Below are 20,879 nucleotides of genomic sequence, written 5' to 3'. Positions count from 1 at the left end.
TTTCTGTTGAGTTTCATATGTATCTATGAGGTAACCACAGAAACCTCATGACATTCAATGTATTTCCATGGTGAGTCAGATGACAAGATGCCCTTTTTGGGAAACTTTAGGAGTAATCGGGCATTTTGAACAGCAACTTCCAGATTTCCATATTTAACTGAGTATGCAGTCTCCCCAGAGGTTGCTGTCTGATTTGCACATAAATAATGATGAGCGCCGTTAGTCTCACTGTTATTTTTAACCGCAAAATTCAGTCCATTACCTTACTGTACAAGACATGAGTGAGGATTAGATTAGTGATTTGGCTACCTCCTTTCATTTTCCTGTGTCAGTTGTTGATGTAACAGTGTTACATAAATAAGCTCAGCAAGAAACAACATTTTCACAGAGGCGGCAAGGGTAATTGTGCATGTAGCTTAAAATATAAATCAAAAAATTATCTTTTGGAAAAATGTGAACCCTTTAGTGTTGACCCTTTCCTCTTTTTAATGGGAACAGGCCTTTCGACTTTAAATGCAACAGGATCAAGCAGAGGCAAAGTGAAACCCAACAGGAAGTCCAACAGAATGAGCCCTGGGGAGTCCATGACATCAATTAAGGCATCTGGAAGAGGTAAGTGGCACAGTTAGCTGCTTCCCACAATAAACTTGGATCTGGTCACAAAATGATCTGATTTTATTTGGAGTATATATAAAAAATCTATTATTGATAAATTGTCATTCTTAAATCTGTTGCTATAATTTCAAGGTTCTGTCAGGCAAGCAAGAAGTTCTTGTTAAACTTTTAAGGATCTTGCTGCTATTGTGTTATTGTGGTGGTGGTGTCTGTTCATAATAAACATCATTCTGAATCATCTTAGCAGCAACTAATCTTTGCATCACCGAGTCATGAGTCATAGAGTCATTACAGCACAGAATAAGGCCGTTCAGCCCATCTAGTCCATGGCAGCTCTCTGTAGAGCAATCCAATCAGTCACAGTTTATGAGCTTCAGTAATTGAGACTATTCAGCAGCAGCCATTCCTGTGTGATCTTTTGTGTTGCTCTGTCAGGTCTGTATTACTATACTGCTTACTCTGTCTAGTGCCTTTGCCACTTAGAAGCGTGGACTTAACTTACACCACAGATGGGGAAAGATAAAATTGGAAATGTCCTTTTCACAGTAAACTAATTGTGTTAAATAGTTTCCTTTCACTTCTAGGGGAAGGTGATATAATAGGTGCCCTGTCCATTGTTTATCTGAGTCAAAATTGACAAAACAAATAGAAACTCCAGAACCATTTTGTAGATTGTCAGCAAATGCCCCAGATGCGCCCCCTAGTGGAGATGCTCCTTTCATTTCCAGATGTCTTTGGTTCTTTACAGTTGAACTTCAGCAATGGGCTTCATACAGGCAACTTGGTGTTTAGTGAAGTACCAGTATAGTGTTTAGTTACAATAACAACCATAGACACCTGATCAACTGGAATTGTGGGAGAGAAGCTTGTTTTTAAAATCTCCATTATATTATAAGATTTAGATATTCAAGATTTATTTTAGTTTTTATAAAAGCCTGATTCCTGTTGCATCCTTGGGTAACTTAAAAGTTTATCTTTTACACAGCAACCTCTTTTGAAGGTATAAGAAAGAACTGTGAAGAACCATCTTCTCCTCCATTTAATCCAACCACTTCCCTCAGCGCTATCATCAGGACGCCCAAGTGTTATCACATCTCGTCAGTGAATGAGAACACTGCCAAGCGGCTGTGCAGACGTTATTCCCAGGAATTGATCCAACACACAGTCTGCCAGCTGCTCCGAACGTATCCTGCTGCTACCCGGATCGACTCCTCTAACCCATCGCCTCTCATGTTCTGGCTCCACGGGATACAGTTGGTTGCTCTCAATTATCAGACAGATGGTGAGTGAATAGGGATTAGGTTTACAAGTGTTGTTCAAAAATGGAATTTGCTTGCAAATGTTCACTGGAGATTCCATCAAGTAAATCTGCGAGAGTTAAGGTCAAACATAACTTGAGGGCTTCAGAAAAAATTTCACCATTTATCATTTTATTTACATCTCATTTTGATCACTGAAATCTGCTTTCCAGCTACCCTTCAATTTTAAATTCAGAACCATTAAGCACAGTCGAGAAAGCCAGCTGCTGTTATATGTGACATCCTGGTGAATTTAACCACAAGCATTGGGTAGGGAGGAGTTGGTTGAGTGGTCATTGCAAATTCAGGTGTGCTGCAGTGCTGTCTTTGGTTCAATTTTGTTACTCGCTCCCTTAAGTGGGTTGGTTGCCTGCTGTTTTATGCAGTGTACCCTGTATCTGCTAGCACTGCAGTGGGATCTGGGAGTATAACAATGAAACTCTGTTGTAATTGGAACCAAATCTGTCTTAAGCGTGTGTACTTCTTTAATCCTCCAAAGGCTGACTGAGTTAACACTGAGTGAGGCTTTGTTTTGTTTGGCAAGTCTTTATTTGGCTTGGTTCATAAGATGCTTTATTCTAAATCTAAATCTAAACAAAAAATACATGATGCTAGTCACTTGGTATAACCAACAGAATCTCTGTACACATACACTTACAAAAAATATAAAACACTTGTTTTGCTATCCCACTTTGGGGAATTTTGTCTTAACATCTATCTTTGCTACCTCTCCTAACAACCAGGGCACAGGTTGCTTCTTCCCCCATACCTGCCCTTACATTTTGGTGTCTGTGTTGATTCTTAAAAGGCTGCATATATAGTGACACCACAAATCTTGACCAAAATGGAAATGATTGAGTAATTGCCTCATCAATCACACTTGGAAGCCACACTGCTGTAAGTAACTGGGGTTAATTTTACACACATAATTTATGTTATGTAACTAACCTCCACTCATCACATTTTGCTGGAGGAATAATCCTGCTTTACACTGGAGATTGTGTTTGCTGTAGTTTTGGTCATGAGTTTGGAGATTCTCCAGTCCCGCTCCACCTACAACTCATTGGCTGACATTAGTTTCATTAGACACACCGTTCTTAAAAGGCTTCTCTTCAAAGATTAGCAGATATTAAAGATTTGCCAACAAGGTGCAACATGTCACCAGAATGACCAAAAAGTGCCACATGGGTCATTATTTGGAGACTCTTCAAACTATATTCCTCTTGACTGCCACTGGATTGACAACTCAATATGGAACTGTCCGGGTCAGCTAACCACTTCAGGCAAGGTTCTGCTCAAAATACATTTTAAGAGAGCTCACATATCTTGGATCCTATTTGTAGGGGAAGTGGCCAGACATACCTGAACTGTGACAGTGCTCTGTAAAAGACTAGAATGTCAAGGACATGTGGTTGTACATAAAGTGGTAACAGCAGTTAGACAATGTGACTGAAAATTCAATGCTTCCAGTCTCATTCTTCAGCCAAGCACCTATTCTGTATAGTTAACCAACTATTCTCCCATGTGACCATTAATGCAAAGTTTATTGCAGTTTTGCAATCACTGCAAATATCTGCAATAAATATAACTATCCACTTTGAAGTAATTACCAGTGAAAATGCTGTCATAATCAGGCTGGCTTGCTCATTAAGTTACATTTCCCTAAGTTTACAACAGATATGTATCAGTCCAACGGGCAGAGAGCTTAGCACTTTAGGTTGAAACATGAAGCGAAGGAGTCAGCTTTAAGGGCCAGGTTTAGTGCAGAGTTTTGATGATGACCCCTATCTCTGTGGATGAAAGCATTGGCTACAGACATCAACTATTTAACAGATGTAAAATCTGATTATTAATGACACAAGCTGTATCATTAATTAATCATTGGCTAAATTTTATTGACTAGTATGTCAGAGTTCTTCATAATGCTTCAGTAATCAGTTTTATAACTGGTTGGCATTAATATAAATATTTTCATTGTGCTGACCTGTTGTATTTCATTTGATCATTGGACATTAAACAAAAAAATGATCGCATACAGCAAATCACTAAATGCAGAATTGAAAGGAAGTGACAGATTTTGATGGAACGAGGGCTTTAAAGTTTTTTAGCTACTTCTGGTTAGCCACAATATACTGTATAAATCACTGAGATTACAACATTCTTGCTCATCTCTCCTTAGATCTCCCAATGCATCTGAATGCAGCCATGTTTGAAGCCAATGGTGGATGTGGCTACGTCTTAAAGTCACCAGTCTTATGGGACAAAAGCTGCCGAATGTACAATCAGTTCTCTCCTCTGGAACGAATAGAGAATATGAGTCCATCCCTACATTCTCTAACAGTAAGTGGAGAGAGATGTTTGCATTTCCCTGCAGCAGATACTGAGGCAGGAGTTGAGCTGATTTGCTGAGTTTGGGATGTAACCAGTGTGAAGACAGTTTGTTATTTCGTTGTATCTTTCTTTTGTTAGAGTGTGCATCAGATAACTTTGCATTTTGGGGATTTTTTTTCTTAATTCAAATAAACTCACTGCTGCTTACTTAATGTTATTAACCTCTCTGAGTTTACATAGCTGTTTGGCTTCTTCCTTGCTCACTTTAATCAAATCTATCCACACTCATAAATCATTTTTGCTCATGGAGAGTCATTAAGTGAATAATTTTCAACTTTCTGCGCTTTACTGGACCCATTTTATATTTCATTTTAAAAAAAAACAAATTAACAATATTGAAGGCCACTGGGGTCTAAGGTTATCATTTGGTTGAATTATTTGAACAAATATAACTATTCTACTGCCATATAATGTGCATTGAAGCTGTGGGTCAGTTTAATTAATTGCTGAAACCCATTTAAGCTGTGTGCTCAGACACATACCTCCTCCAATCCTACAACCCTCCTCTAACTCCTTGTTCCTCCAACTCTGGTCTCTTGTGCATCCCCTACTTTTTTCGCCCCAACACTGCTGGCTGTACCTTCAGCTATCTAGTCCCTAAACTTTGGAATTCGCTTTTCAAACCTCTTCCCCTCTCCAACTCTCTCTCTTCCTTTTAAAATGCTGCCTAAAACCTACCTCTTTGACCAAGCAGTTAGTCACCTGCCCTAATGTCTCCTTCTTTTGTTCTGTGTCTATTTTTGTGTGATAATGCTCCTGTGAAGCACCTTGGGCCATTTTACTATGTTAAAGTTGCTATTTAAATGCAGGTTGTTGTTGACAATGATTGCAAGCATCACTGTTTTCATTGATCTTGTGCTGATTTGAGTCATTATGTAACCACATCTATCATTGAAGGAAATTTCAAACGAGGCAACTCCAGAAACAGATCACGAAGATTTACCTACAATCTCAGTACCAAAAAAACGTGCCAGTGTTTTAAAACAGAATCCACACCCACAGACAAAGTGCTGGAGGACTGGAGGGTTAATCACATTTTACCATTATTCAAGAAAGGGGAGAGGGATAAACCAGGAAACTGCAGGCCAGGCAGCCTACATCAGAGGTGGAGAAATTATCCATTATCAGGAACAAAATAAACTTTCATTTGGAAAGGCATAGGGTTATCAAGGAGAGGCAGTTTATTAAAGTCAAATCATGTCCGACTAACTTGATTGAATTCTTCGAGGTAACAGAGAAGGTTGATCAAGGTAGTGTCATGGAAGTTGTATATGTGGACTTTCAAAAGGCATTTGAAGCAAAGGGTGGTGATGGATGGATGTTTCCTCAAGGGTCAGTTTTGAGTCCATTACTCTTAATTTTTATAAATCACCAGGGGACATAGTCTAAAAACTAGAGCAAGACCTTTCAGAAGTGAAATCAGGAAACATTTCTTCATGCAGAGGGTGTTAGAAGTTTGGAACGCTCTTCGGCATATAGAAATTGATACTAGTTTGAAACTGAGATAGATTTTTGTTAGTCAAAGCTATTAAGAGATATGGGGCAAAGGCGGGTATATGAAGTTAAGCCGCAGATCAGCTATGATCTCATTTCTCATTGAATGGTGGAACAAGGTGGAGAGGCTAAATGGCCTACTCCTGTTCCTATGTTCCTATGACCTAGACTTAGTTGTAAGGAACAGAATTATAAAGTTTGCAAACGATACAAAATTTGGCAACATAGCAGTGATGAGCATAGTTGTAGACTCCAGGATGACATGGACAGGATGGTGAAATGGGCAGAAGCATAGCAAATGGAGTTCAATGTGGAGAAGTGTGAAGTTGTGTACTCTGGGAGAACTAATATGGAAAGACAGTATAAGTGACACGATATTGAAAAGTGTAGATGAGCAGAGAGAACTTGGTGTCCTTATTCACAAATTCTTCAATGTGGTATGGCAGGTTGCTAAGATAGTTAAAAAGGCATATGAGTTACTTGGGTTTTTAATAGAGGCATAGAATATAAAAGCAAAGAAATTATGCTAGAACTTTATAAATCACTGGTTAGGCCTCAGCTGGAGTATTGTGGACATTTCTGGGCAAAACACTTCAGGAAAAATGTAAAGGCCTTAGAAAGGATACAGAAGAGATTTACCACATGTTACCAGGGATGAGTGACATCAGTTCTGAGGAGAGGTTAGAAAAGTTAGGACTGTTCTTCTTGGAGCAGAGAAGGTTAAGTGGTGACCTAATAGTGGTTTTCAATATGATGAGAGGTTCTGAGGGAGTAGGTTGAGAAAAACTATTACCTCTGATGAGTGGGTCAATAACTGAAGGTCATAGGTTAAAAACTGTTGGCAAAAGATCTATAGAGGGGGGAGATGAGAACTTTTTTCATTCAGAGTTGTTGGGATCTAGAATACTCAACCTGAAAAGGTAGTGGAAGCTGATTCCATAAATCATTTTAAAAGGGAGTTAGACAGGTACTCGAAGATGAGGAAGTTATAGGGTTATGAACAAAAAGTGGGGATGTGGGACTAATCACAACTGCTCTTTCAATGAGATAGCACCTGCACCATGGTCCAAATAGCTGCTTCATGTGCTATAAGTTTCTCAGGAATTAGGGTTTTCCACCCTGCCTCCATTGCACAAATACACATCAAAAATAGAAGGCCAGCTAATCCACAAAATTAATCTACTGAACATGCTGGTATAACTTTTGAATTAGTAAATTAAGCTACCCTCTAGCTCTTTAACATTTATTTTCTTTTTCTATTTGAGGATATTGTAAAGCTAGCTAGTGAATAACAATTGGATAAAATATTTAGATAAAACTACAGGAGTTTTCTTGTGACGTATTGTGGTGGATTGGATAACTGTCATGGCAGCTGGGGCAAAGACAACGTCAGAATCTCCTTGACCCAAAACTTTCCTGAATGCTCTGAGCCAGGCCTTTTACTTTGTTTTGTCTAGTCTATTGTCTCAGATTAGATCTACCATAACTAAGGCAACATCATAAAACAACTACAAGTTCTGTAGACTTTAACCAGCCAAATAATTTGCTCTTTTTGCCAGTCAGCCACTTGTTAAATAGAAAGCATGTGGGGAATTTGATAGATCCATGATAAAGCATGTAGTTCTGTTCCATAAAGAGCCTGTATTAGGACTAACACCCAGTCTGAGCCCGAAGTTTCAACTCTTTGTGTTTTAACAGTGAACTGGAGTTAATTATAAAGCATCGCATTCCCATTCGATAGTGAAGCTCATGCTCTTTTCCTCTTTTTAAAAAATTTTCCTAGATCATTTCTGGACAGTATGTCTGTCCTAGCAACACATCAGGGAGTCCATGCATTGAACTTGACGTGCTTGGTATGCCACAGGACAGCTGCCACTTTCGCACCAAGCCCATTCATCGCAACACCCTGAACCCCATGTGGAACGAGCAGTTTTTTTTCCACGTTTACTTTGAAGACCTTGTTTTCTTACGTTTTGTGGTGGTGGAAAATAACAGCTCTACTGTAACAGCTCAAAGAGTGATCCAGTTAAAAGCACTTAAAGGAGGTAATAACCCTTTTCACTACCTCATTCCTCCTCTGCTTTGTCATATATTATTAGCTGGGAACATGCTGATTGTTGGATGATGAGTAAACTAAATGTTAATGATTGTGGCATTTAAAACTGTATAAATCTCTGACAACAAGAAATAGTCTAAACAAACAATCACAGGAACAAATTTTGACTTCATTGTATTTTCTTACTGTCATTCTGTTTTATAAAGGAACAAAACTGTAACATATTTACAGAGTCTTTAAGAAGAGTAGACTTCAAAGGAATGCAAAATGAGTCTTAAAAAGTTAAAATAACAGTTGGGAGATCTGCAGTAAAAAGCTGGAATTATTTAATGAGGTTACACTCCAAATGCACTCCAGCCAAATCAGACCAGGTTAAAGACAATGGAGCCAATGTAGTTAAGTAGGGATGTTAGTAGGATCTTAGCAATAAGCACAGAGGTTTCAAAGTGGGCAAAGGACTCTGGTAGACAGAAGGTTTGGGTGAACTATAAAGACAATATACCAGGGTACACAATAATTCGGAAAGACAGACAGAATAGCAAAGGAGGAAGGGTAGCACTGATGGTAAAGGATGACATAAGGGCATTAGTGAGAAAGGATCTAGCCTCAAAAGATCATGAAGTAGAATCAATATGGGAGGAAATTAGGAATAGCAAGAATCTGAAAATACCGGTGGGAGTAGTTTATAGGCCCCCTAACAATAGTTATACCATTGGACAGAGCATTAAACAAGAAATTATTGGGGCTTGTAACAAAGGAAATGTAATAATTCTGGGGGACTTTAATCTTCATATAGACTGGGACAGTGAAATTGGCAGGAGTGGTCTGGAAGATGAGTTTGTAGCATGTTTTTGGGACAGTTTCTTGGAGCAATACGTTGTGGACCCAGCTAGGGATAAAGCTATCTTAAATCTAGTATTGTGTGATGAAGCAGGGTTAATTAGCAATGTCACAGTAAAGGATCCACTGGGAAACAGTGATCATAATACCAATGAATTCCATGTTAAGTTTGAAAGTGACATGCTCCAATCACAAACAAGAATCTTTAACTTAAACAAAGCCAATTACTTAGGCATGAGGGGAGAACTGGCTAAAGTAAATTTGGTAAATAGACTAAAGGTATGGCGGTAAATGAACAGTGGGAAATGTTTAAAGAAACAATTCAAAATGTTCAACAAAAATACATTCCATTGAAAAACAAAAACTCAGCAAGAAGGACCCAACTGTGGCTCACTCAGGAAGTTAAGGACAGTATTAGATTAAAAGAAGAGCCTTACAATGTTGCAAAAAAGAGTAGCAAGTCTGTGGATTGGGAATGTTTTAGAAACCAGGAAAGGGACACAAAAAATTTGATAAAAAAGGAAAAAATAGAATATGAGAGTAAACTAGCCAGTAATATAGAAACAGATTGTAAGAACTTTTGTCAGTATATCAAAAGAAAGAGAGTAGCCAAAGTAAATGTTGGTCCCTTAGAAGCATAGACAATTATCATGGGGAATGAGGAAATGGCAGAGGCATTGAACAAATATTTTGGGCTGAAATTTATAGTCCCGCCGCCGAGATCTGAAGCGGGTAAAAACAATGGCGGTCTGCCTACGTGGGCTGCACGTTGCGGAGCCACTGTGATATTTAGCGCGGCAGCTCATTTAAATAGCCGGGGCGGACAGCACCTCTCCCCAATGATGTGGAGGAGGTGGGCTGTCCATCCCCGGCAATGGTATCATCTGCCTGTATGCAGGCACTGACGCCATTTTTAAAGGGCTTCAATGCCTAACTTTCAGTTTACGTATTTAAAGAAAAATGTAATTAATAAAATTAAAATTCATTAATTCTGCCCCCTCCCACCCCTCCATTTACAATTCAATTAATTTCCTGCCCTCTCCCCACAAAACACTTCCCTTGCCCACCTGACCTTCCCCCCCCCCCCACCCCCCCAAAGTACATAAACTTTACACTATAACCCTTCCCACCATCCCCTACACCAATGATATTAGTTTGACCCCAATCCCCCGCACTGAGAAACTTACCTGCTCCCCCTCCCCACCAGTGTTACGCCTCGGTTCCCTGGACAGGGATCCAAAGGTGTAGGAGTGCCAGCCACCGGCACGAATATCGAACCGGACAGATGGCAGGTACATAAAGGTAATTAATGCAGTGATTTAATTTTATTTATAAATGTTAATGGCAGTCCCGTCGCCGAGGCCTAGCCACCACCAGCAATATCGGGCTGAGCCCTCACAGCGTCGGCGTGCATGGCGGCCCTCTCCTGGAGGCATTTTCCAGCCTCCCCCATCACGACCCCCGACGTCAGGAGGTCTGTAAAATTCAGCCCTTTGTGACTGTCTTCACAGTGGAGGACACAAGTTCCATACCAGAAATAGACAGTAACCTAGGGGCTAAAAAGAATGGGGAAATTAAGAACATTCATATCAGCAAAGAAAAAGTTTTGGAGAAACTTAACAGACTAAAATCTGTCAAATATCCAGGACCTGATGGCCTACACCCTCGGGTTCTAAAAGAGATAGCTGCTGAGATAATGGATGCATTAGCTATGATTTTCCAAAATTCAATAGATTTGGGAATGGTCCCATCAGATTGGAAGCTGGCAAATGTTACACTGCTTTTCAAGAAAGGAAGGAGAGAGAAAACAGGGATCTACAGGCCAGTTAGCCTAACATCAGTCATTGGAAAAATGCTGGAATCTATGATTAAAGAAGTATCAATAATGCACTTAGAAAAGCACAGTATGATTAGAACAAGTCAACATGGTTTTACCAAAGGGAAATCCTGTTTGACAAATTTATTATAGTTTTTTGAGGATGTAACTAGTAGAGTAGTTAAAGGGGAACGAGTAGATGTAGTATACCTGGATTTCCAAAAGACATTTGATAAGGTGCCACACAAAAGATTAATAGGCAAGATAAGGGCTCATGGAGTTGGGGGTAATATATTAGCGTGGATAGAGGATTGGTTAACAGACAGGAAGCAACGAGTGGGCATAAATGGGTCGTTTTCAAGTTGGCAGGCAGTGAATAGTGGGGTGCCGCAAGCATCAGTGCTGGGGCCTCAGCTATTTACACTATATATGAATGATTTAGATGAAAAGACAGAGAGTAATGTAACTACGTTTGCTGATGATACAAAGGTAGATGGAAAGGAAATCTGTGGTGTGGAGACTGAGAGGCTGCAAAGAGATATAGACAGGTTAAGTGAGTAGGCAACAAGATGGCAGATGGAGTATAATGTAGGGAAGTGTGAAGTTATTCACTTTGGTCGTAAGAATAGAAGAACAGAATTTTTTTTTTAAAGATGTGAAACTTGTAAGTTTTGATGTTCAAAGAGACTTGGGTGTGCTTGTATAAGGAATGCAGAAGGTTAGCATGCAGGTACAGCAAACAATTAAGGAGGCAAATGGCATGTTGGCTTTTATTGCAAGGGGATTAGAGTACAGGAATAAGGAAATATTGGTACAATTGTACAGGGTTTTAGTGAGACCACATCTGGAATACTGTGTGCAGTTTTGGTCTCCGCATTTAAGAAAGGATACACTTGCATTCGAGGTGGTACAGTGAAGATTCACTAGATTGGTCCCTGGGATGAGGGGGTTGTCTTTGATGAAAGTCTAAGTAAATTGCACCTGTATTCTCCGGTGTTTAGAAGAATGAGAGGTGATCTAATTGAAATATACAAAATTCTAAAGGGGCTTGATAGGTTATACACTCAGAGATTATTTCTGTTGGTCAGTGAATCTAAAACACGGGGACAGTCTCAGGATAAAGGGCCGATCATTCAGGACTGAGATGAGGAGAAATTACTTAACTCAAAGGGTTGTGAATCTTTGAAATTCTCTACGCCAGAGGGTTGTGGATGTTCCATCGTTGAATACATTTAAGGCTGGGATAGATAGATTTTTGGTCTCTCAGGGAATCAAGGAATATGATGAGCGTGTGGGAAAGTGGAGTTGAATCCGAAGATGAACCATGATCATTTTGAATGGCAGAACAGGCTTGATGGGTCATATGGTCTCCTCCTGCTTCTAACTCTTGTGTTCTTGTGACAAGCAAAAGGAAGTAAAGTGGTTCCAGGAGAAACTCAATGTAAGATTGTGAAGAATCTCTGAAATAAACAATATAAAGTTGGTCTTGGACAGTAACACAAAACTAGCGACATCAAATCAACAGCCTGTTTTACATCCTGTTCAAATTTTATTTACCTAAATTCAATGGGTGAGGTGCAAAAAGAGCTGCCGACTTGTTCTCACTCATTCTGTGCACTGCAAGACCAATTTCTCCTTGATTGTTTTTCAAATTATATGTAGTAAACAAAGGGTGAGGGAAGTATTTCCACTTAAAAGTAGGACAATGAAACCCAGAGAAAGTAATAGCACAATTAATAATTAGCTACACCGTATATATCTTCACCCAGGAGGAGGAGAGAAGTTACACAGCGCAAAAGCCATGTTTCCAGGAACAATAAAGGGAGTACAAACAAGAAATGCTGGAACCACTCAGCAGGTCTGGCAGCATCTGTGGAAAGAGAAGCAGAGTTAACATTTCGGGTCAGTGACCCTTCTTCCGGAACTGGAACCAGTTCCGAAGAAGGGTCACTGACCCAAAACATTAACTCTGCTTCTCTTTCCACAGATGCTGCCAGACCTGCTGAGTGGTTCCAGCATTTCTTGTTTTTATTTCAGATTTACAGCATCCGCAGTATTTTGCTTTTATTTTAGTAACATTAAAGGAAGAGCTGGATAGAAATGAAAATAAAAATATTACTTTATTATCTTAATACAGACAAAGTCTCTCATCTGGACAACTTTTCACTGTTGAATCTTACAGGAGGTGAGGTCTGTAATTGCTAAAGCTGGTCCATTACTCTTTGGTAAATTCAGGAGAAATTACTGAATATTAGAAAGTAGCTAACTTCACCTGAATTATTTTTTAAAATGAGGGTCAAGAGACAATACTTTAAACTTAGGACCACTAAATTTAACAGCAGTTGTAGTCAAATCTTTGAACCATCCCTAAGAGTGAACACTTGGAAAAACAGAACTTGTTAAAGGAAAGATGGTGTGTACTAGGAGAGGAATGTCATGTTTAATTAACCTGCCAGAGTTTTTCAAAGGCATTCTTGGTATGCTGCACAGGGGAACACAGCTGATATTATACACCTGGATATTCAGAAAGCTTTTGGCAAAGTTCTGAATCAGCAATTAATTGATAAATTAAAAGTGGGACTAGATAGAAAATTAGTTTAGAAACAGGAAACAGTAACCAATCGCAAATGAGAACTTTCAGGCTAGGAAGTGATAATGAGGGTACTCCCAGGATCAGTATTGGGAACTTTTCTATTATTAATATGCATTAATGACTTGGATGAGTGATTAATTATAAAGTAAACACAATACTCAGATTTGCAGATGATGCTTAAATGAGTTTGGAGCAAATAATGAAATGTAACCATGTAAACAATGTATCCAGATTTAGAAGGATTTTGAGGTTTTGCATAATTGAGCCAATTAGTGGTGGGTTATTCAATGTAGATATACATCCGTAGCACTTAAAGTAGCCAGAAGCGCTGCACAAAGAACAGCCAGGCGCTGTGCAAATGACTACTGGCAACACCTATGCAGTCATATTCAGCTGACCTCCGACACCGGAAACATCAGAGGAAACATCAGAGGAATGTATGATGGCGTTAAGAGAGCTTTTGGGCCGACCATCAAGAAGATCGCCCCCCCCCCTCAAGTCTAAATCAGGGGACACGATCACTGACCAACGCAATCAAATGGACCGCTGGGTGGAGCACTACTTAGAACTGTACTCCAGGGAAAATGTTGTCATTGAGACCGCTCTCAATGCAGCCCAGTCTCTGCCAGTCATGGATGAACAGCCAACAAAATCAGAACTCAGTAATGCCATTGATTCTCTAGCTAGTGGAAAAGCCCCTGGAAAGGACGGCATTATCCCTGAAATAATCAAGACTGCCAAGCCTGCTACACTCTCAGCACTCCATGAACTGCTTTGACTGTGCTGGGATGAGGGAGCAGTACCACAGGACATGCGCGATGCCAATATCATCACCCTCTATCAGAACAAGGGTGACCGCGGTGACTGCAACAACGACCGTGGAATCTCCCTGCTCAGCATAGTGGGGAAGGTCTTCGCTCGAGTCATTTTAAGCAGACTACAGAAGCTGGCTAAGCGTGTCTACCCTGAGGCACAGTGCAGCTTTCGAGCAGAGAGATCCACCATTGACATGTTGTTCTCCCTTCGCCAGCTACAGGAGAAATGCCGTGAACAACAGATGCCCCTCTACGTTGCTTTCATTGATCTCACCAAAGCCTTTGACCGCAGCAGACGTGGTCTTTTCAGACTACTAGCAAAGATCGGATGTCCACCAAAGCTACTAAGTATCATCACCTCATTCCATGACAATATGAAAGGCACAATTCAGCATAGTGGTGCCTCATCAGACCCCTTTCCTATCCTGAGTAGTGTGAAACAGGGCTGTGTTCTTGCACCTACACTGTTTGGGATCATCTCCTCACTGCTGCTCTCACATGCGTTCAAGTCTTCAGAAGAAGGAATTTTCCTCCACACAAGATCAGATGGCAGGTTGTTCAGCCTTGCCCGTCTTAGAGCGAAGACCAAAGTACGGAAGGTCCTCATCAGGCAACTGGGTGGCACAGTGGCGCAGTGGTTAGCACCGCAGCCTCACAGCTCCAGCGACCCGGGTTCAATTCTGGGTACTGCCTGTGCGGAGTTTGCAAGTTCTCCCTGTGACCGCGTGGGTTTTCGCCGGGTGCTCCGGTTTCCTCCCACAGCTAAAGACTTGCAGGTTGATAGGTAAATTGGCCATTATAAATTGCCCCTAGTATAGGTAGGTGGTAGGGGAATATAGGGATGTGTTAGGAATAAGGGATTAGTGTAGGATTAGTATAAATGCGTGGTTGATGGTTGGCACAGACTCGGTGGGTCGAAGGGCCTGTTTCAGTGCTGTATCTCTAAATAAATAAATAAACTCTTCTTTGCTGACGATGCTGCATTAACATCCCACACAGAAGAGTGTCTGCAGAGACTCATCGACAGGTTTGCGGCTGCAACGAATTTGGCCTAACCATCAGCTTCAAGAAAACAAACATCGTGGGACAGGACGCCAGAAATGCTCCATCCATCAATATCGGCGACCACGCTCTGGAAGTGGTTCAAGAGTTCACCCACCTATGCTCAACCAACACCAGTAACCTGTCTCTCGATGCAGAAATCAACAAGCGCATGGGAAAGGCGTCCGCTGTTATGTCCAGACTGGCCAAGAGGGTGTGCGAAAATGGCGCACTGACAGGGAACACAAAAGTCCGAGTGTATCAAGCCTGTGTCCTCAGTACCTTGCTCTACGGCAGCGAGGCCTGGACAACGTATGTCAGCCAAAAGCGACGTCTCAATTCATTCCATCTTCGCTGCCTCTGGAGAATCCTTGGCATCAGGTGGCAGGACTGTATCTCCAACGCAGAAGTCCTCGAGGCGGCCAACATCCCCAGCATATACACCCTACTGAGCCAGCGGTGCTTGAGATGGCTTGGCCATGTGAGCCGCATGGAAGATGTCAGGATCCCCAAGGACGCATTGTTCAGCGAGCTTGTCACTGGTATCAGACCCACCGGCCGTCCATGTCTCCGCTTTAAAGACGTCTGCAAACGCGACATGAAGTCCTGTGACATTGACCACAAGTCGTGGGAGTCAGTTGCCGGTGATCGCCAGAGCTGGCGGGCAGTCATAAAGGCGGGGCTAAAGTGTGGCGAGTCGAAGAGACTTAGCTGTTGGCAGGAAAAAAAATAGAAGCGCAAAGAGAGAGCCAACTGTGTAACAGTCCCAACAACCAATTTTATCTGCAGCGCCTGTGGAAGAGTCTGTCACTCTAGAATTGGCCTTTATAGCCACTCCAGGCGCTGCTTCACAAACCATTAACCACCTCTAGACGCTTACCCATTGTCTCTCGAGACAAGGAGGCCGAAGAAGAAGTCAAAGAAGAAGTATAAAATAATTAAGCTGGGATCAAGTCATTTAAAAAGGGAGTATGTGCAAAATGGTACAGTATGCTGATCAAGAAAGGGACTTAGGAATTATAATGTTTAAATCTATGAAATCATTAGCACACTACCTAGCTTGAGCTGGAATGTCAAGAAGGCACAGTTGTCTGTAATTGTATTGGATGCAACTATAATGACAAAGTCACAAAGCATAACTGTTGCCTACTGTATTGATGTAAGAACCATGGTTTAAAGCAGACATCGGACTTGGTTTTAATGGGACAAAACATCTCACTTCTACCTCTCTGTCCTCAAAGCCTGACTTTAAAACTACTGCAGCCTCTGTCCGTTCCATTCCTCATGCAGCGAGGACGAGACCATCTGGTTTAAATATACTTTGAAGCCAATGAGTGCAAGACATGTTGATGGTAACCTCAGCCAGTTATGGCACATACTTTGCTCACCAGCTGAGGTGTGCGGTTAAATGGAACATTTTGGTTGCATCAAGAGTGGAAAAGGCAGGCTCTACAATGATTTTAAAGCTGCCTTAAGAATTACAAATTTAACTTAGAGCACTGGGTTCAGTTGTATCACAATGATAGTACTGACTAGTCATTCTGTGGCTGTGAATCATATTACAGCTGTATTATTCTGGCAGTATAGGCTGTAGTTGTTCTAATATCTAATGCCTCACATTAGAGCTGCAGTTCATATTCCAGGTAATCCTAGTACTCGAGTTTAAATCTTCACAGTGAATGTCACTGGGAGGAATAATTTGGACAATTATTTATGACAGATAAAACATTCATGGACAAACCAATCTGTTGGAAGTGTCTGACACTGTACTAGGCTGCCTCATCAAAGGGTTAGATTTTAAATCTAAGGAAGATATGTGGGCAGGCTTTCTGCACAGTTGGTCTTTCCTACCCATCATTTTCATTTGTATGAAGATGCATTGTTGTTGAATAACATGCTGATCAGATCCCTTTTGGAGTACTGTGTGTAGTTCAAGTCACCCAATCATGGGAAGGATATTATTTGCCTTGAATGGGTGCAGAGAGAGTAATAAAGATAATTTAAGTATCATTATTTATTTATTTCTCTCATCCTTTCCTTGAGACATGACACTCACAGAGAGTTAAAATTGGGCCCAATGTTGACTTCTTCCATGGTTATGGTGTCGCAGATCTTCTAGTATCCCATTCAAGTGGCCATTATTAAAGAGTAAGCCTTAATGCTGAATGTCAGAAGGCTAATTGACTGCCAGAGGCATGATATAGCTAAGCCCAATCCATTCCTCATCTAATATTTATGAAAAGTTTCTTGCTATTTAACTAACCCAGGGATTTCTGGATAGTGATCTAAAATTGGAACCCAATCCAATCATCCCTCCCTAACCTATGGATGCTGGTTCACACAGCTAAACTTTTCACTGGCTTAACTCACTGGGGCATCAGGGAAACTCAGAACATTAGGAATTTTAATTATGAGAAAAGAGTCTGAAAGTTGGCTTGTTTGAAAAAAAGATTAACCTAGCTGAAGTTTTGAAGATAGAATGAACTTGCTCAAAGTGGTCATGGGGAAATTAGGAAGTTTGGAGTAATGGAAGAAAATAGGCAAAATGCTTTCACCTGGTTCACCCTGAGGGTAACAGAGTTGTGGAGTAAGTTACCAGGAAAAGACATTGAAACAAACAGTATAAGTGTTTTCAAAGGCAATTGGTTGCACTTCTGGAGAGATGGAATTGAGGAATATGGTGAAGGAGAGTAGGTGGGGTTGATTTCTGAAAAATGGTCCTGCTTATTTGGGCTTCATGACTTTGTGCCCGTTTCTAAAAATATTTACACTTTAATGTAACTAAAGTTGTATGGTATGACAAGTTTTCCTTTTTAACTAATTAATGAAAGAAAAAGATGAACTTGCATCTAGATAGCATCTTCCCATGATCCTTAGGACATCCAATGAGTTATTTTTTGAAGTGCTGTTCATGTAAACAAATGCAGTGATCATCTTGTACAAAGCAACTGAACTAAAGGAGCAGTGGTGTTGACCAAAATACTTAAGAGAAGTTTCTTCTGCTTTAGTGATCATGATGAGCCCTGAGCTTGTGGTTTTCAGTCCATTAATTTTAATAGGTGGAAAAATCACTGCTCAGGTAATTCTCCTTTAACTCATTGTACCCTCTGGTGGTTGAGGGCTGTACCTCCACTTTTTCCACGAGCTGCAGAATTGTTAATCACTACATAGATGTAACTGGGACTAAAGCCTGGCCAGCCGACCCGAACCCGACGACATGTGTCGGAGTCAGGTCGGGTTGAAATTCCGAGTTCAGCATTCGGGCTCCGTTTGGGTCAGGCTGGATACTGCTTCCGGGAAGTCACGGGATCAGGCTTACCCATGATTCTCCACAACTCCAGCTGCAGGAATAGCCTGTTGCCCGAACAGATGAAGGAGATTCGTGTCGGGCGTGAAAAAAAATTAATGGACTTGGGCTCGGGTCAGGTTTTAATTTTATACCTGAGCCAGGCTTTTACTGGGACCTGGCTGCTCGCAGGCTGTGGCCTGAAGCCCAAAGCACAGCCTCACGGTTGCTTTACTGATCCAAAGGCAAATAAAAACAACAAATCTTGCAGTATTATCTCGGTAAGGAAAGAACATTGTAGGTTTTTTAAAAAAAAATCAGAGTAACTTTTGGGGTCCTATAAAATGAAATAATGGAAAGCATGTGATTGTGCAGTTTTTAATTAGAGGATAAAGGGAGCATATTTTAAATAATCTATTATCTGTTGTCCATTCATACTACCCCTGTGGAAATTCAGCTGTGGAAGTCAGCGGCCTGCTCAGGATGTTTCATCTGTTCATTTTGATAAATGCAGGCTCCTGTGATGCCGGTGAGCTTTAGAGACTCCATTTCCAATATCTGCTCCCACCAGTTGAAGCACAAATTCGAAAAACAATTACCCTGTCTTGCTGTATTAGGAAAAAGAGAAAAGTGGTTTATTTATTGAGTGTCTCATTCAGGTTGAATGAATCTTTTGAGGTCAACGAATGATGTGTAATCTGAATCAGACTATGTTTAATCGTTTCAAACTCACCGAAGCACCCCCTACTGCAACAGAATAATGCTTTAATCTCCCTTACTATTAATTGCCTGTGCCATCGTTGAGCTGCAAATTACAGTAACTGGAGTAAGCATTCTGGTCTCGATGGCTGCTTTCTTCAGAGTTCTTTTCGAACTGTGTTAAGTGAAAGCGATGAATGTTATTTAATGCACTGAGACTTTCAAAGAGTTGCTGTTGGGAGAAGCCAATACGAGGACAAGGTCATGCTGATCCATCCTCCTAATAGCTGGCTACAGTATGGCCTTGTCAACAGGTTATGTGCCCAGCCTTTAGGCCAAGGATGGTTAATATATTAAGGAGATGCAAGAAAAGAGCGAAAAGGCTCAAAGAGGAAGTTAATTGACTTCTGTTGTCATATCATAAAGGGCCAGTCACAGATTATGTGATGAAAAGAATTTGATGATGAAGATGAAATATGCCCAAAGAATTTAACTTTGTCATGGTTTTATTTTTCTCAGGGTACAGACATCTACAGTTAAGAAATTCCCATAATGAATCTCTGGAGATATCCAGTCTCTTCATTTACAGCCGACGGATGGAAGAAAACAACACTGGAAACGTAATACCTGCATCAGTGGTAATTCAAGTGAATCTATTCCTTCACAATTATCACTTCATGAACCACAGACTATAATTGGAATCCAATTGAACAATTTGATTTTAAAATGTATCAAGGCACAACTAACAGTATTTCTGCTCTACACAGCTGTTTAACACAGAAGACCACAGATCTGGAGTCAGTTACCAAGTTACAGTTCATGGAGTGCCAGGTCCTGAACCATTCACTGTTTTTGCTGTTAATGAGAAGACCACAGCCAGGCAGTTGGTGCACAAAGTGAGTCACTATACGGTTAGGTCATCCAAAAGATCAAGGCAACCAATGGAAAGTTATGCCTAATAACAGAAAATCAGCATGGAAGGTTTGCTGTGCTGTGTTTTCTTTAATTTGTTTAGGAATTTTAAAAAATTAACAGCAAGTTTGATATGTAATCCAGATTTTATGCTTTTCCATAAAAGGGTTGATTTGAAATCTTATTAATGGGAGCCTATTAGATTGATCAAACACATTTAACAATTCATGGATATGGTAACATTCGTGGACTTACTTCAGGAAAAGATGATTGTCACACCCTAAGTTTATATTCTTATATTAGTTTGTGCTCAGAAACTTGGGATATAAGTGCTGAAGAATAGAATGCCTGGGCCATCCAGTGTCATACATTAACCATTTCTTAGTCAGAAGTAATGTGGTCAAATACAGAATGAAGCTTCTTCTCCTCTGACCTAAGTCTACTGTAGCTCCGGTCGCAGAGAATGGCCCCTAGTGCGCTTCCCACACCAACCCTCTCTGAGCTAGACTGCCAAATTGTGGGCATTTTGTGCTGTGAACTATGCCCAAGCTTATTGTATGAAGGTCTTTTTAAATCTGGCAGAGAGAAACAAGCTTCCCAGCAGCCTCTGCTGTGTTCAAACCCAGAGGGCAAAGGGCAGTATTGTGACATACCGTTCCTTTCTAGTCCCACTTTGGTTACATCTTGAAAGTTCAAAGATGTTCAGATAAACTGAGGAGAATTTGCAGGTGTCAGTTAAACAAAAGATGCACATCAGGATCTGATTTATAAATTGCCAAAAGTGAAAATGTTACAAGGCGATTGTGATATTGAATTCCCAAGATGTACAAAAATTGCATCTACTGGACCTACAACATTTTCGGAGGCTACTGGATAAATTTAAGAACCATATCTAAGAGAAAATGTTGTAGGTTTTTATTGTAAAACACTAGCAGATGCTAATCTGTGTTAGAAATAATCCATGGGAAAAAATCCAATGGAAGTTATCCAACAAGTCCAGAGGTTCGAACCACGGTGTGAATA

The 20,879-nt window shown here is 40.6% G+C and overlaps 1 protein-coding gene across 3 annotated transcripts in view; it reads left to right on the top strand.

The window, feature by feature from the left end:
• Window positions 1-20,879, top strand: part of LOC137380575 (1-phosphatidylinositol 4,5-bisphosphate phosphodiesterase epsilon-1-like) — a 462,270-nt gene that overhangs the window by 409,269 nt on the left and 32,122 nt on the right. For all 3 annotated transcript variants that reach the window (XM_068052607.1, XM_068052608.1, XM_068052609.1), the window contains exons 23-28: window positions 499-612; window positions 1,601-1,897; window positions 4,093-4,253; window positions 7,582-7,843; window positions 19,464-19,582; window positions 19,712-19,840. In XM_068052607.1, the coding sequence (XP_067908708.1) occupies window positions 499-612; window positions 1,601-1,897; window positions 4,093-4,253; window positions 7,582-7,843; window positions 19,464-19,582; window positions 19,712-19,840 (1,082 nt within the window). The remainder of the gene's footprint in view (window positions 1-498; window positions 613-1,600; window positions 1,898-4,092; window positions 4,254-7,581; window positions 7,844-19,463; window positions 19,583-19,711; window positions 19,841-20,879) is intronic.

This window comes from Heterodontus francisci, chromosome 20 (assembly GCF_036365525.1).
Source record: "Heterodontus francisci isolate sHetFra1 chromosome 20, sHetFra1.hap1, whole genome shotgun sequence".
Lineage (NCBI taxonomy): Eukaryota > Metazoa > Chordata > Chondrichthyes > Heterodontiformes > Heterodontidae > Heterodontus > Heterodontus francisci.
The sequence above is the reverse complement of the archived record's forward strand: the minus strand, read 5'-3'. Positions and strand labels throughout refer to the sequence as shown.